General features: G+C 35.4%; 1 protein-coding gene across 6 annotated transcripts in view; it reads right to left on the bottom strand.

Annotated features, from left to right (window-relative positions):
- ACAD11 (acyl-CoA dehydrogenase family member 11) overlaps positions 1-14,923 on the bottom strand; it is a 108,773-nt gene that overhangs the window by 67,804 nt on the left and 26,046 nt on the right. For 5 of the 6 annotated variants that reach the window (XM_081235427.1, XM_081235424.1, XM_081235425.1 and 2 more), the window contains exons 3-5: positions 13,145-13,270; positions 12,107-12,268; positions 10,330-10,494 (exon numbers count right to left, since the gene is read on the bottom strand). In XM_081235427.1, the coding sequence (XP_081091553.1) occupies positions 10,330-10,494; positions 12,107-12,268; positions 13,145-13,270 (453 nt within the window). The remainder of the gene's footprint in view (positions 1-10,329; positions 10,495-12,106; positions 12,269-13,144; positions 13,271-14,923) is intronic. The other variant, XM_081235426.1, reaches the window with a different exon arrangement.

Below are 14,923 nucleotides of genomic sequence, written 5' to 3'. Positions count from 1 at the left end.
CTGGGACAACATCAAGCACAATAACATTTGCATTATAGAGGTCCTACAAGGAGAAGAGAGAGAGAAAGGGGATGAGAACATATTTGAAGACCTAACAGCTAAAAACTTCCCTAACCTGGGAATGGCAATAGACATCCAAGTCCCATAAGTGTAGAGTCCCATAAAGGATTAACCCAAAGAGGAACATGCCAAGACACATTTTAATTAAAATGGCAAAAAGCAAAGATAAAGAGAGACTATTAAAAGCAACAAGGGAAAAGCAAAAAATAACATATAAGGGAACTCCTATAAGGTTATCAGCTGACTTTTCAGCAGAAACTCTACAGGCCATAAGGGAGTGGTACAATACATTTAAAGTGGTGAAAGGAGGGCTTCCCTAGTGGTGCAGTGGTTAAGAATCCACCTGCCAATGCAGGGGACAGAGGTTCGAGACCTGGTCTGGGAAGATCCAACATGCCATGAAGCATCTAAGCCTGTGCACCACAGCTACTGAGCCTGCACTCTAGAGCCTATGAGCCACAACTACTGAGCCCGCAGGCCACAACTACTGAAGTCCATGCGCCTAGAGCCTGTGCTCTGCAACAAGAGAAGCCACCGAAATGAGAAGCCCACACACCACAACAAAGAGTAACTTCCACCCGCCACAACTAGAGAAAGCCAGTGTGCAGCAAAGAAGACCCAACACAGCCAAAAATAAATAAATTAAAAAAAAAAAAGAATAAAGTGATGAAAGGGAAACCCTACAACCAGGAATACTCTACCCAGCAAGGCTCTTATTCAGATTTGATGAAGAGATCAAAAGTTTTACAGACAGACAAAAGCTAAAAGAGTTCAGCATCACCAAACTAGGTTTACAAGAAATGTTAAAGAAACTTCTCTAAGCAAAAAAGAAAAGGCCAGGGCCTCCCTGGTGGCGCAGTGGTTGGGAGTCCGCCTGCCGATGCAGGGGATATGGGTTCGTGCCCCGGTCTGGGAGGATCCCATGTGCCGCGGAGCGGCTGGGCCCGTGAGCCATGGCCGCTGGGCCTGCGCGTCCAGAGCCTGTGCTCCGCAGCGGGAGAGGCCACAGCAGTGAGAGGCCCGCATACCACAAAAAGAAAAAAAAAAAAAGAAAAGGCCACAACTTGACACAAGAAAATTATGAAATGAAAAATTTCATTGGTAAAGGCAAACATAAGTAAAGGTAGGAAATTATCCATGCACAAAACTAGTAGGAAGATTAAAAGACAAAAGTAGTAAAATCATTAATATCCACAATAAGCAGGTAAGGAATACACAACCAATTAGATGTAAAATATGATACCAAAAAGAGTAATCATGAGAGGAAGAGAGTACAAATGCAGGGTTGTTAAAATGCATTTGAAATTAAGCAGTCAGCAACTTAAAACAATCATATATATATATATATATATATATATATGTATATGTATGTATACCCACCTACCTCATCATAACCACAAACGAAAAATCTATAATAGATATACATACAAAAAAGAGACAGGAATCCAAACATAACTCTAAAGATACTCATCACATCACATGACAAGAGAAAAAAAGAAGGTGATAAAAAAGACCCACAAAACAATTCCAAAACAATAAACAAAATGGCAATAAGAACTTACATATCAGTAATTACCTCAAATGTAAGTGAAATAAATGCTCCAATCAAAAGACACAGAGTGGCTGAATGGATACAAAAACAAGACCTGTATAGTTGCTGCCTACAAGAAACTCACTTGAGATCTAAAGACACAAAAAGACTAAAGTGAGGGGATGGAAAAAGGTATTCCATGCAAATGGAAATCAAAAGAAAGCTGGGGTAGCAAAAGTTATATCAGTCAAAATAGACTTTAAAACAAAGACTGTTACAAGAGACAAAGACACTACACATAATGATCAAGGGATCAATCCAAGAAGAATATATAACAATTATAGATACATATGCACCCAACATAGGAGCACTTAAATACATAAAGTGACTATTAACAGACATAAATGGAGATATCGACAGTAACATAATACTAGTGGGGGACTTTAACACCACACTTACATTAATGGACAGATCATCCAGACAGAAAATCAATAAGCCTTAAACGACACATTAGAACAGATGGACTTAGTTGATATATATAGAATATTCTATCTGAAAGCAGTGGAATACATATTCTTTTCAAGTGCACATGGACCATTCTCCAGGATAGAACACATGCTAGGCCACAAAACAATCCTCAGTAAATTTAAGAAAACTGAAATCATATGAAGCATCTTTTCCGACCACAACACTATGAGACTAGAAATTAACTACTAGAAAAAAACTGCAAAAAACACAAGAGGCTAAACAATATGCTACTAAACAACAAATGGAACACTGAGGAAGTCAAAAAGGAAATAACAACTTACCTAAAGACAAATGAAAATGAAAACATGATGATCCAAAATTTATGAGATGCAGCAAAAGCAGTTCTAAGAGGGAAGCTTACAGTGATACAAGCTTACCTCAGAAAAAAGAAAAATCTCAAATAAACAACTTAAACTTACACCTAAAGGAACTAGAAAAAGAAGAACAAACAAAACCCAAAGTCAGTAGGAGAAAATAAATCGTAAAGATCAGAGCAGAAATAAATGAAATAGAGACTAAAAAATCAATAGAAAAGATAAATGAAACTAAAAGCTGGTTCTCTAAGAAGATAAGCAACACTGATAAAACCTTTAGTCAGACTTATCAAGAAAAAAAGGGAGAGGGATCAAATCAATAAAATCAGAAATGAAAAAGGAGAAGTTACAACTGACATCACAGAAATATAAAGAATCATGAGAGACTACAATGAACAACAATATGTCAATAAAATCAACAACCTCGAAGAAACAGACAAATTTTTAGAAAGATACAATCTCCCCAGACTGAACCAGGAAGAAATAGAAAATATGAACAGATCAATTACCAGTAATGAAATTGAATCAGTAATTTAAAAACTCTCAAGAAACACAAGTCCAGGACCAGATGGCTTCATGGGTGAATTCTACCAAACATTTACAGAAGAGTTAATCCCTATCCTTTTTAAACTATTCCAAAAAATTGCAGAGGAAGTAACACTTCTGAACCCATTCTATGAGGCAAGCATCACCCTGATATCAAAACCAGACAAAGATATGACAAAAAAAGAAAATTACAGGCCAATATCACTAATGAACATAGATGCAAAAATCCTCAACCAAATACTAGCAAACCAAATACGACAACACATTAAAAGGATCATACACCATGATCAAGTGGGATTTACCTCAGGGATGGAAGGACTTTTCAATATCTGCAAATTAATCAATGTGATATACCACATTAATAAACTGAAGAATAAAAATCATATGATCATCTCAATAGATGCAGGAAAAGCTTTTGACAAAATTCAACATCCATTTATGATATTTTTCTTAAGAATGTGGGCATAGATTAGGGAACATATCTCAACATAATGAAGGTCATTCATGACAAACCCACAGTTAACATCATACTCAACAGTGAAAAGCTGAAAGGAGTTCCTCTAAGATCAGGTACAAGACAGGGATGCCGACTCTTGCCATTTTTATTCAATATAGTATTGGAAGTCCTAATCACAGCAGTCAGACAAGAAAAAGAAATAAAAGGAATCCAAATTTGAAAGGAAAGAGTAAAACTGTCACTCTTTGTAGATCACATGGTACTATACATAGAAAATCCTAAAGACACCACCAGAAAACTACTAGAGCTCATCAATGAATTTGGTAAAGTTGCAGGATACAAAATTAATGTACAGAAATCTGTTGCATTTCTATACACTAACAATGAACTATCAGAAAAAGAAGTTAAGGAAATAATCCCATTTACCGTTGCATCAAAAAGAACAAAATACCTAGGAATAAACCTACCTAAGGAGGTAAAAGGCCTGCAGTTGGAAAACTATAAGACTCTGACAAAAGAAAATGAAGATGACACAAACAGATGGAAAGATATACCGTGTTCTTGGACTGGAAGAATTAATATTCTTAAAATGGCCATACTACCCAAGGCAATCTACAGGTTCAATGCAATCCCTATCAAAATACCAATGGCATTTTTCACAGAACTAGAACAAATAATTCTTAAATTTAGATGGAGGGAATTCCCTGGAGATCCAAGGGTTAGGACTCTGTGCTTTCACTGCCAAGGGCCCGAGTTCAATCCCTGGTAGGGGAACTAAGATCCTACGAGCTGTGCAGTGTAGCCAAAAAACAATTAAATTTTTATGGAAACACAAAAGATCCCGAATAGCCAAAACAATCTTGAGAAAGAACAGAAGTGGAAGAATCATGCTCCCTGACTTCAGACTATACTACAAAGCTACAGTCATTAACACAGTATGGTATTGGCACAAAAACAGACAAAAAGATGAATGGAATATAACAGAGAATATAGAAATAAATCCACGCACTTATGGTCAATTAATCTATGACAAAGGAGGCAAGAATATATAATGGAGAAGACAGCCTGTTCAAAAACTGATGCTGAGAAAACTGGACAGCTACATGTAAAAGCATGAAATAAGAACATTTTCTCACACTACATACAAAAATAAATTCAAAATGGATTAAAAACCTAAATGTAAGACTAGAAAAAAAACTCCTAGAGGAAAACAGACCACACTCTTTGATATAAATTGTAGCCATATGTTTTTAGATTTATCTCCTAAAGCAAAGGAAATAAAAGCAAAAATAAACACACGGGGCCTAATTAAACTTAAAAGCTTTTGCACAGCAAAGGAAACCATCAACAAAATAAGAAGACAACCTACTGAATGGGAGAAAATATTTGCAAATGATATGACCAATAAGGGGTTAATATCCCAAATATATAAACACTCATACAACTCAATATTTTTTTAAAAAACTGATTAAAAAATGGGCATAAGACCTGAATAGACTTTTTTCCAAAGAGGAAATGCAGATGGCCAACAGGCACATGAAAAGATGTTCAACATCGCTAATCATTAGGGAAATGAAATCAAAACCACAATGAGATATCACCTCACACCTGTCACAATGGCCATCATCAAAAAGAACACAAATAGCAAATGCTAGTCAGGATGTGGAGAAAAGGGAACCCTCATACAATGTTGGTGGGAATGTGAATTCATGCAGCCACTATGCAAAACAGTATGGAGGTTTTGCAAAAAACTAAAACTAGAACTATAATATGACTCAGCAATTCCACTCCTGGGTATATATCTGAAGAAAACAAAAACACTAATTTGAAAAGTTACATGTATCCAGTGTTCATACCAGCATTATTTACAGTAGTCAAGATATGGAAGCAACCTAAGTGTCCATCAACAGATGAATGGATATAGAAGACATGATATATATATATACACACACACACACACACACAATGGAATGCTACTCAGGCATAAAAAAGAAGGAAATTTTGCCATTTGCAACAACGTGCATGGACTTGGATGGTATTATGTTAAGTGAAATAAGTTGGACAGAGAAAGACAAATGCTACATGATATCACTTATATGTGGAATGTAAAAAATAAACTAGTGAATATAACAAAAAAGAAACAGACTTATAGATTTAGAGAACAAACTAATGGTTACCAATGGGGAGAGGGAAGGAGGGAGGGGTAATTTAGAGGTAGGGGATTAAGAGGTACAAACTATTATGTATAAAATAAGCTATAAGGACACAGAGAATATAGCCAATATTTTATAATAACTATAAATGGAGTATAACCTTTAAAAATTGTGAATCACTATACTGTACACCTGTAACTTACATAATACTATATATCGACTATACTTTAATTTTTAAAAAGTAACAATTTTTCTTGGCAATGGCTTAAGAAAAATGTGCCCCATCACTCTGCATGAAGGAAACATTGTGTAGTGGACTGAAATGTCTTCAATAACATCAAGAGAATTTCCAGGGGTATGTAATCCCTAGAAAGCAGCTTGTGCTGAAAAGTGATTAAAAGGACAAAAACGAATCAAGTCTAAATGTGAGAGTGGGAGTCTAGATGTAAAAGGCAACTTGATAGTTCAAGAAGAATAGAGATTTGAAAAAGCCATTTAAAAAAAAAGTCACAGATTTTACAAAGAGTTGAAGTTACAACCTAGATGAAATTATGCAGCATAGATATGTCCCAGACCCCATTAACGTGACTTTACGACTTCATTCTGTAGCAAAAATACAATGAACCAAGATCAGGGTTGGAGATTATATATAAAGTCAAGAGGTGAGAAGATTCTGCAATAATAATATAAGGTCAGGAAACTTTATAACTCTTACATTACTTGCACACACATTCACAGTCAAAAAATTATTAATTCATTGATAATAAAGAAGGTAGTTCTTGAAATGATTGATCATGCCCACCTGGGCCAGGCAAGGTGAGAAGTCAAATGAAGTCAAAAGTTGACCAGTTCCAACAGAGATGAGAAGCAGTACAGTGTGGAAGGAATCATATGGAATTGGAAGTCAGTAGGTCTGAGTTCAAAACCTGGCTTTATGACCAAAGAGCATATTAAGGGTATTTAAAAACATCTGAAAAGTAAAAAGATTGGATAAAAACCCCAATCCCCATGGCTTTTCTAGCAATAAAATTAAGTTTTATAATTAAGCTTTTCTCTAAATACACTGACATCTTAGAAATAGTGGGGGAATTAAAAAGAAAAATCCATTAAAAAGACAAGTTTTGTTTTGCATAACAAATTTTTTTTCCATAAGACAACATATAAAAGGCTGCAAGGCAGATGACTTCAGAAGAAACAGTGCCCTTATATTTATCGTAAATACATCTGACTACTAATTAATGAATGCAGATAAAATATCTATGGGTTTATTAAATATATTTATTTTTCAAGTTGAAATGATAATATGTACATTAAATTCCAAAATCTTAAACATTTCTCTGCCAGATGGGTAAGATTTATATTTGGAAAATTAACGATATTTTCCAGGAAAACTGGATTTCTTTTAAACATTGCAGTAAGCATTTTTTACTACTGAAACACTTGCTCAAACATGCTTCAAATACGTTACATATCAGTAACTAGAAAATAACTAGGGATTGTGAAATTGAGTGATATATTTTAGTTTGGTTATTCCCTTTAGCAATTCTTTACTGGTTTACCACACACATTCTTAGATGGTTTATCATTTAAAATTGTTTTTGTTTTCTTTCTTAATTGTTGTGTTTTCTGACAACAAAAATAAAATATGCTGTTGTTTGGGGGAAAAAAAACAATAAAACCTCAAACCTTAAACATTACAGAAATGTACAACTTATAAATCTCCTATAATTTCATTCCCTATAAGTACTGTTTAGGTTTTAGTACATATCTACTAAAAGTAAAGATTTACTTTTACCCTAATTTTTTCTAAAGAATAGAGCTGATAGGCAATCTTGGAAAAGCAGAATATAAAAACAGAGGGGAAAAGAATGGAAAAGAAGAGAACTGAAATAAGTTGAGCACCAGCTGTGCCAGGTACCAGCTAGTTGCTCCATATCAATTACCTCATTTTAGCTCCTTGGGAACCCTGAATTTTTTTTTTCCCAATCCAAAAGGCACACAAATCACACAATGTCAATTTCCTGGCTTTGATAATATACTCTAGTTGTGTGAGATCTCTTTGGGGAATCTGGATGATGGATACACAGGCCCCTCTCAATTTTTACAACTTCTTGTGAGTCTTTAATGATTTCAAAATAAAACGTTACAATAAAAACTGAGGCACAGTAAGGGGTTAAGGTCATACTGGTAGAGAATAAAAATTAAGCATAAATAAATGAGATGGAAATAGTACCTTAGTGATTAAAGTCAATTATTTTAACATAGATTCATTCAGAAACGTGTAACCACCTGCAGAAATGAATAAGATGCATTTACTGCTTTATAGGAGCTCTTAGTCTAGAAGGTGCCCACTTATTGAGCATCTACCATATAGACTCTAGAAACAAAGGTAAGAAAAAAATTAATTAAAGGTATAATTCTTACCCTCAAAGGAAAAATAAAAAGCTTTCAATCATATCCCTAGGAATATATACAGTGGAGCACATACATACACACATCCAGGGACTGATTTTCCAATTTTTGAAGTGCCTTCATGAAAAAACAAACATAGTCTAATTTCCTAATTATTTATGAAATTTAAAAAATGAGATGGAACTATTGACTAGAATTAAATTCTAAAGTTTCATAGCTTTTAATGCCAGCCCACAGTGGGAATGTTTTCCTTCTTTGACTACTCTCTTAATTTTACCGTATGATATACTTTAGCATTTGGGTATATATTGTTCTCTGCTGTTACCCGAGTATCTTTTCTCTCCATCTGTATTTTGAGCTCGTCAAGAGCTGTTTTTCCTTCTAACCCCATGTTTCAGAGCACATAGTTTGTAATAAATAAATGCCAGTTGACTTGTACTTTGTCAACTCTATGTTACTTCCATAAAAAATTAGCTACACATATTTATATGAGACAGAAATTGATTAACTTTGATTTAACTAATAATTAAGGGATTACTGGGTATAAAGTAGAAGACATTTTACTAGCTACTATATAACCCTAAAACATAAAAGATAATGATATATGTAACAAATTAGCATTGCCTCCACAGAACTTAAGTTAGATGATTCCTGTTTGGCAACTTTAATCCTATAAGAAACGGTTTTCTAACATGAGATTAAATATAAAAAGGGAATAACTATTTGGAACTTACCTGCTGTTACTTTCAGCATATTTAATATTTAATTTCAGCATATTTAAACATCTTGGTAGACAACACATTACTAAGGAGATTTAGGTCTGAATTTTTCCTTCCTTGCTTACGTAATGAATGTAAAAGTACTGTAGTTATATTGATAGAACACATAAAGAACGCTGACTTATTCAAAGATAGGCTCCAAAAATATTAATGAACCAAATGAAATAGATAAAATATAGACCAGATCCTGCTGTTTTAAGGTATATGCTTTTCTAATTTTTCCAGGTTATAAATTAGCAATCTTTAATTTTCCTATTCTATATTTAACAGTCATAATTCAGAATTCATCCATGCCATTAACAAAAAGTTACATACGCACGCATATGTATAATTACATATACATAATTTAAATACCCAAACTGACTTTTCTATGAAAAATTTTCTGTCTTGATGGTGAATGTGCTCGTATGTCTTTATATTATATTTGAACTTTCAATTGATATAGCAGTACTTTGAATTATGACAGCAATGCAATTTATAATGTTATTTTCCTCCTGTCCTCTTCCTGTATGAAAAGAACATGAAACCCAGAAGCTTAGCACATGAATTTAGAATAGCTCTACCTGCCCTAAAACATCTTAGCATTCTGAGAAAACTAATGAACCCAGAAAATTTTCTCCTAAGAAGGAAGATTCAGGGAACTGTAAATCATTCACATCAATATCAGAATGCTAAGGGCCAAATAAATGTCTTGTCCAAAGGCATACAGGTAAAGAGAGGAGAACTGAAGTACTTTCTTCATTCCCACCACACTCCTCCAATCCTAGGCCTCACTATGCTCAGTGGAGGAGGGTTATAGCTCTGATTTGTTTGTACTCTTTATAAAGATTACACTGTGTACATTTACACAGGGCAAGGTTACATTAACCTCATACAAATTCTTTTGAAGCCTCAAAAGAGTCTTTTGGAATTCTGTCCTCTCTGAGCTTATAATAATCAAATTAAAAATTCTTTATCAGATATGGAAAAAAATGAAAATGAACCAGAAGAAAGAGCAAGAACGTGGATAAGCTAAATATATTTAGTAGCTGAAAAATTTCTTTGAAGAAAACAGCAACATGCATGTAAATTCCCAAATACTTTTAAAGTAGTAAATTAGATGATTAGACCCAGCCTTTTAAGGTGGGCAGATACCTATGCCAGAATATCTGCAGGACTTATTTCTAAAAGTTGTGAGTGATGGGCCTCCCTGGTGGCGCAGTGGTTGAGAGTCCGCCTGCCGATGCAGGGGATACGGGTTCGTGCCCCGGTCTGGGAGGATCCCATATGCCGCGGAGCGGCTGGGCCCGTGAGCCATGGCCGCTGGGCCTGCGCATCCGGAGCCTGTGCTCCGCAACGGGAGAGGCCACAACAGTGAGAGGCCCGCATACCGCAAAAAGAAAAAAAAAAAAAAAAAAAAAAAAAAAGTTGTGAGTGATAAAGTTAGTTTTGAATATAGGGGAAGAATGGGGATGGAGTGGGCTCCTTCAGTGCTCTGGGGGAACATCTACTTAGTACGTGTATCCCAAATCAGACATACTCAATTTTTAATAAACAGGGCTTCCAATACCTCTTTAGGGTGGAAAACTATGTTATCTAGTTTGAAATCTCCATGAATCAAATTTTCTTCATTGTCATTATCTGGCAAGTTTTTCATTAGCCAGTCAGATAGTTGGTTCATGGCAGGGATGTCCTGATGAGCTGCAGCTTGATATTGCTTTGTCCAGGTTGATACCTAAAGATATATAAATTTTTAAAAAATGACAGAGCTGAAAGTGGAATATAAGATTCAGCAATTCTAAAATTAAAACAAAATTCAATTATACCAAATTTTGTTTTAGTGTTAAATGCTCAGGACAAATGCCGTGATACTCATATTAGCCTAAAACACTCATATCAGCCTGAAAACTTCAACATTTAAGTTTCTCTTCCATCTAGTTCCATTTTACTTACCTAGACTTTTGTCAGGAAAAAAAATACTGGCCTAGGAATCAAGAGACGTGGGTTCTAGTCTTTATTCAGCAACTATTTTGTGGAAGGAGAAAAAAAAAAAGAACACACACAAACACACATACGTACATACCAAAAAAAATAGACATAGAAAATTTCTGGAAGGGTCACAAGAAACAAGTAATCCCTGAAAACTGTAATATGGGGACTAGAAGAAGAAGGGAGATTTTTATATTTCATTTTAATCCCCTTTCTTATTACCCATAGAATTTTCTAAAGAATCTTCAAAAATATATTACAGATATGAAAAATGCAAAGATTTTTTATTGTTTTTAGAATTGAATGCAAATAAGACAACCTATTCTCAAAGTTCTCCATCAACTGAAATAATATTATTTATCTACTTATATATCTCCCCCCACTTTCTAAGGTATCTCTGTTCAATTTAGTACAGTAAAGATCTTCATCTTTGGAGTCACAGAGGGTTGGGTTTAAATTATGCCTAAGCCACTTATTTGTATATTACTTAATACCTGCAAGCCTCAGTTTCCTCATCTGCAAAATGGGGGTAGTAATAGCTATGTATTAGGGTTCTTACAAAGATTAAAAAACACTAGGTCTAACAACTCACCTAGCATGGGAGCTGGCACATAACGAGTATTCCCTAAACCTTAGTTCCCGTTTCTCTCCCTTCTGCCCCCTCAAAAAGACATATGTACAAAGGGAAACAGCCCCATACATATCTGGTCTTGCTGTTCCTTTCATTTGAAATGCTCACCATCTCTTCCCTATTGCTCTAGATTTTATCCTTCCTTAAATACACAGTACAAGACATATCTTTCCCGGGAAGCTTTCCCCAACCTAAGCAAGGGCATACTGATATCTCCTCTGAATGGAACAGTTTTCATGATGAGTACCAAACAATTTACTACAAGATTACATACTCTTTTACACCATTTTCAAGTCTCATGTAAATGAGATTCAGGTATAGATGTCTCAAAAATGACCATAAGTTCCTTTAGGGGAAGAACTTAATTCTATTTTCCTGATATTTAACACAGTATTCAGCACATATTAAACATACATTCATGCTTAATAAATATCTGTTAAACTAATTTAAAAAGGGAAAATTGTATAGAAAATATATTGGTAAATTAAATGAAGTGATAGAAACAGCTTTAAATCTGCATTTATGTACATGCTGTTACAGAAGCTTTTGCTGAACAAAATCTGATATAAAAATATAAAATTATTTTATGTTTAAAACAAGTCAATCTGACAGCTGATATAAAAAGTTATAGCCAAGTTTTAGAAAAGTATAAAATAATAGGTTTTTATTTTAACTAATATTATTTCCAACAACTTGAGAAAAGGAGCTGTTAGTGTGGATGCATTACCTGTCTTTTGCAGTACCCAGCACCTCTACCATATCCTTCCAGCTGCAGTGACTGTATATTCAAGGAATGTAACTGAGCCAAGGTTTCTATCATGGCCACATATATGGCTGAGCGTTCTGCTGGGCTAACTCCAGGAATTGTGAAATCACGAAAGATTCGGCCCTATGGAAGCAATTACAACAGATAATATAAAACAAGATAAATCTTTTCATACCAATTATTTGCTGTGTCATCATCCCCTGTTGCCTACAAAAAAGATCAGGATACAGTTTTACAACAAAAACCAATTCTTTGTAGACTGCTCTAGAAAAACTGTCATTTGTGAAACATGTTTAACATAAGAGTGTACATGCCAAAGGGAAAATACAAGGATACACCAAGATGAACTTAAAGGACAAAAACTAATTTCAAGTAACATCTTACCAAAAAAAAAACAAACTTAAAACAATTTGGATTTATTTTTAATGGATTGATGTCCTATTTGGAGTAGTTTTTTCCCCTACTATTTGGACGGTTTAGTTATTGCCACTACATATAGCTCTTTACTGACACCTAGAGGAAGACTAAGCCAATACACCCTAATTACTAAATTTGTTCCTAGTTTACTTCAATCCGCTCAAACGGTGTGTGCTCAAAATAAAATGAAAGTTTAATACAACACAGGGAATAGAGCCAGTATTTTATAATAACTGTAAGTGCAGTATAACCTTTAAAAATTGTGAATCACTATGTAATACACCTGTAACTTATATAATATTGTGCATCAACTAGATCTCAATAAAAAAACTAAAAAAACAAAAACAAAAACAAAACAAAACTTCCATAGAGAACCAATCTTGCTGACACCTTGGTTTCAAACTTCTAGCCTCCAGAATAGAGAGAATAAATTTCTGTTGTTTTAAGAAAAAGAAAAAAGTTTAAGCCCTTGCAAAGCAAACTAATTACCTGCAATGTAGACTAATATACTATCATTTATTAACATCTAATTTCACAATTAAAAATAAAAGCAACAAAAAGTACAATTAAGTGTTAATTTACCTGTACATGTTCCATCACATAAAATTCTGTTCCAATGACACAAGCATCACTGCAGTACAATAAAGGTTTGGGAACGGGGAATCCAATTGAAAACAAAGTTTTCTGGACTTTAAATTCTCTATCAATCTAAATAGGATGATAGATAATTAAAAATCAGAAATACAGAAATTTAATAATTACTTGTGAGCTAACATTAAGGATAGAAATTAATTTTAAACCAGTATCAACAAATAAGCCAGAGGATAATAATTTCCTTAGTATTTTCCTTAAAAGTCTTAGTGTGAAAGATTGGTTCAAAATGGTGGAGTAGAAGGACGTGCTCTCACTCCCTCTTACAAGAACACCAGAATCACAACTAACTGCTGAACAATCATTGACAGGAAGACACTGGAACTCACCAAAAAAGATACCCCACATCCAAAGACAAAGGAGAAGCCACAGTGAGACGGTAGGAGGGGCGTAATCACGATAAATTCAAATCCCATAACTGCTGGGTGGGTGACTCACAAACTGGAGAACACTTATACCACAGAAGTCTACCCACTGGAGTGAAGGTTCTGAGCCCCACGTCAGGATTCCCAATCTGGGGGTCTGGCAACAGGAGGAGGAATTCCTAGAGAATCAGACTTTGAAGGCTAGTGGGATTTGATTGCAGGACTTCGATAGGACTGGGGGAAACAGAGACTCCACTCTTGGAGGGCACACACAATGTAGAGTCCTCATTGGGACGCAGGGGAAGGAGCTGTGACCACATAGGAGACTGAATCAGACCAGCCTGCTAGTGCTGGAGAGTCTCCTGCAGAGGTGGGGGGTGCCTGTGTGTCACTGGAAACAGAAGTTCTGGGAGGTACCCTTTGGCGTGAGCACTCCCAGAGTCTGCAATTAGCCCCACCAAAGAGCCTGGGTAGGTTCCAGTGTTGGGTCACCTCAGGCCAAACAACCAATAGGGAGGGAACCCAGTCCCATCCACCATCAGACAAGTGGATTAAAGTTTTACTGAGCTTTGCCCACCAGAGCAACATCCAGCTCTACCCACCACCAGTCCCTCCAATCAGGAAACTTGCACAAGCCTCTTAGATAGCCTCATCCACCAGACGGCAGACAGCAGAAGCAAGAGGAATTACAATCCTGCAGCCTGTAGAACAAAAACCACATTCACAGAAAGATAGACAAGATGAAGAGGCAGAGGGCTATGTACCAGATGAAGGAACAAGATAAAACCCCAGAAAAACAACTAAATGAAGTGGAGATAGGCAACCTGCCAGAAAAAGAATTCAGAATAACGATAGTGACGATGATCCAGGACCTTGGAAAAAGAATGGAGGCAAAGATTGAGAAATTGCAAGAAATGTTTAACAAAGATCTAGAAGAATAAAAGAACAAACAAAGAGAGATGAACAACACAATAACTGAAATGAAAAATACACTAGAAGGAATCAATAGCAGAATAACTCAGACAGAAGAACGGATAAGTGACCTGGAAGACAGAATGGAGGAATTCACTGCTGTGGAACAGAATAAAGAAAAAAGAATGAAAAGAAATGAAGACAGCCTAAGAGACATCTGAGACAACATTAAACGCAACAACATTCGCATTATAGGGGTCCCAGAAGGAGAAGAGAGAGAGAAAGCACTAGAGAAAATATTTGAAGAGATTACAGTCAAAAACCTCCCTAACATGGGAAGGAAATAGCCTTCCAAGTCCAGGAAGTGCAGAGAGTCACATAGAGGATAAACCCAAGGAGAAACACGCCAAGACACATAGTAATCAAATTGGCA

The sequence above is a fragment of the Mesoplodon bidens genome (genome assembly GCF_964165515.1).
Source record: "Mesoplodon bidens genome assembly, chromosome: 5".
Classification (NCBI taxonomy): domain Eukaryota; kingdom Metazoa; phylum Chordata; class Mammalia; order Artiodactyla; family Ziphiidae; genus Mesoplodon; species Mesoplodon bidens.
This window is presented reverse-complemented; position numbering and strand designations above follow the sequence as displayed.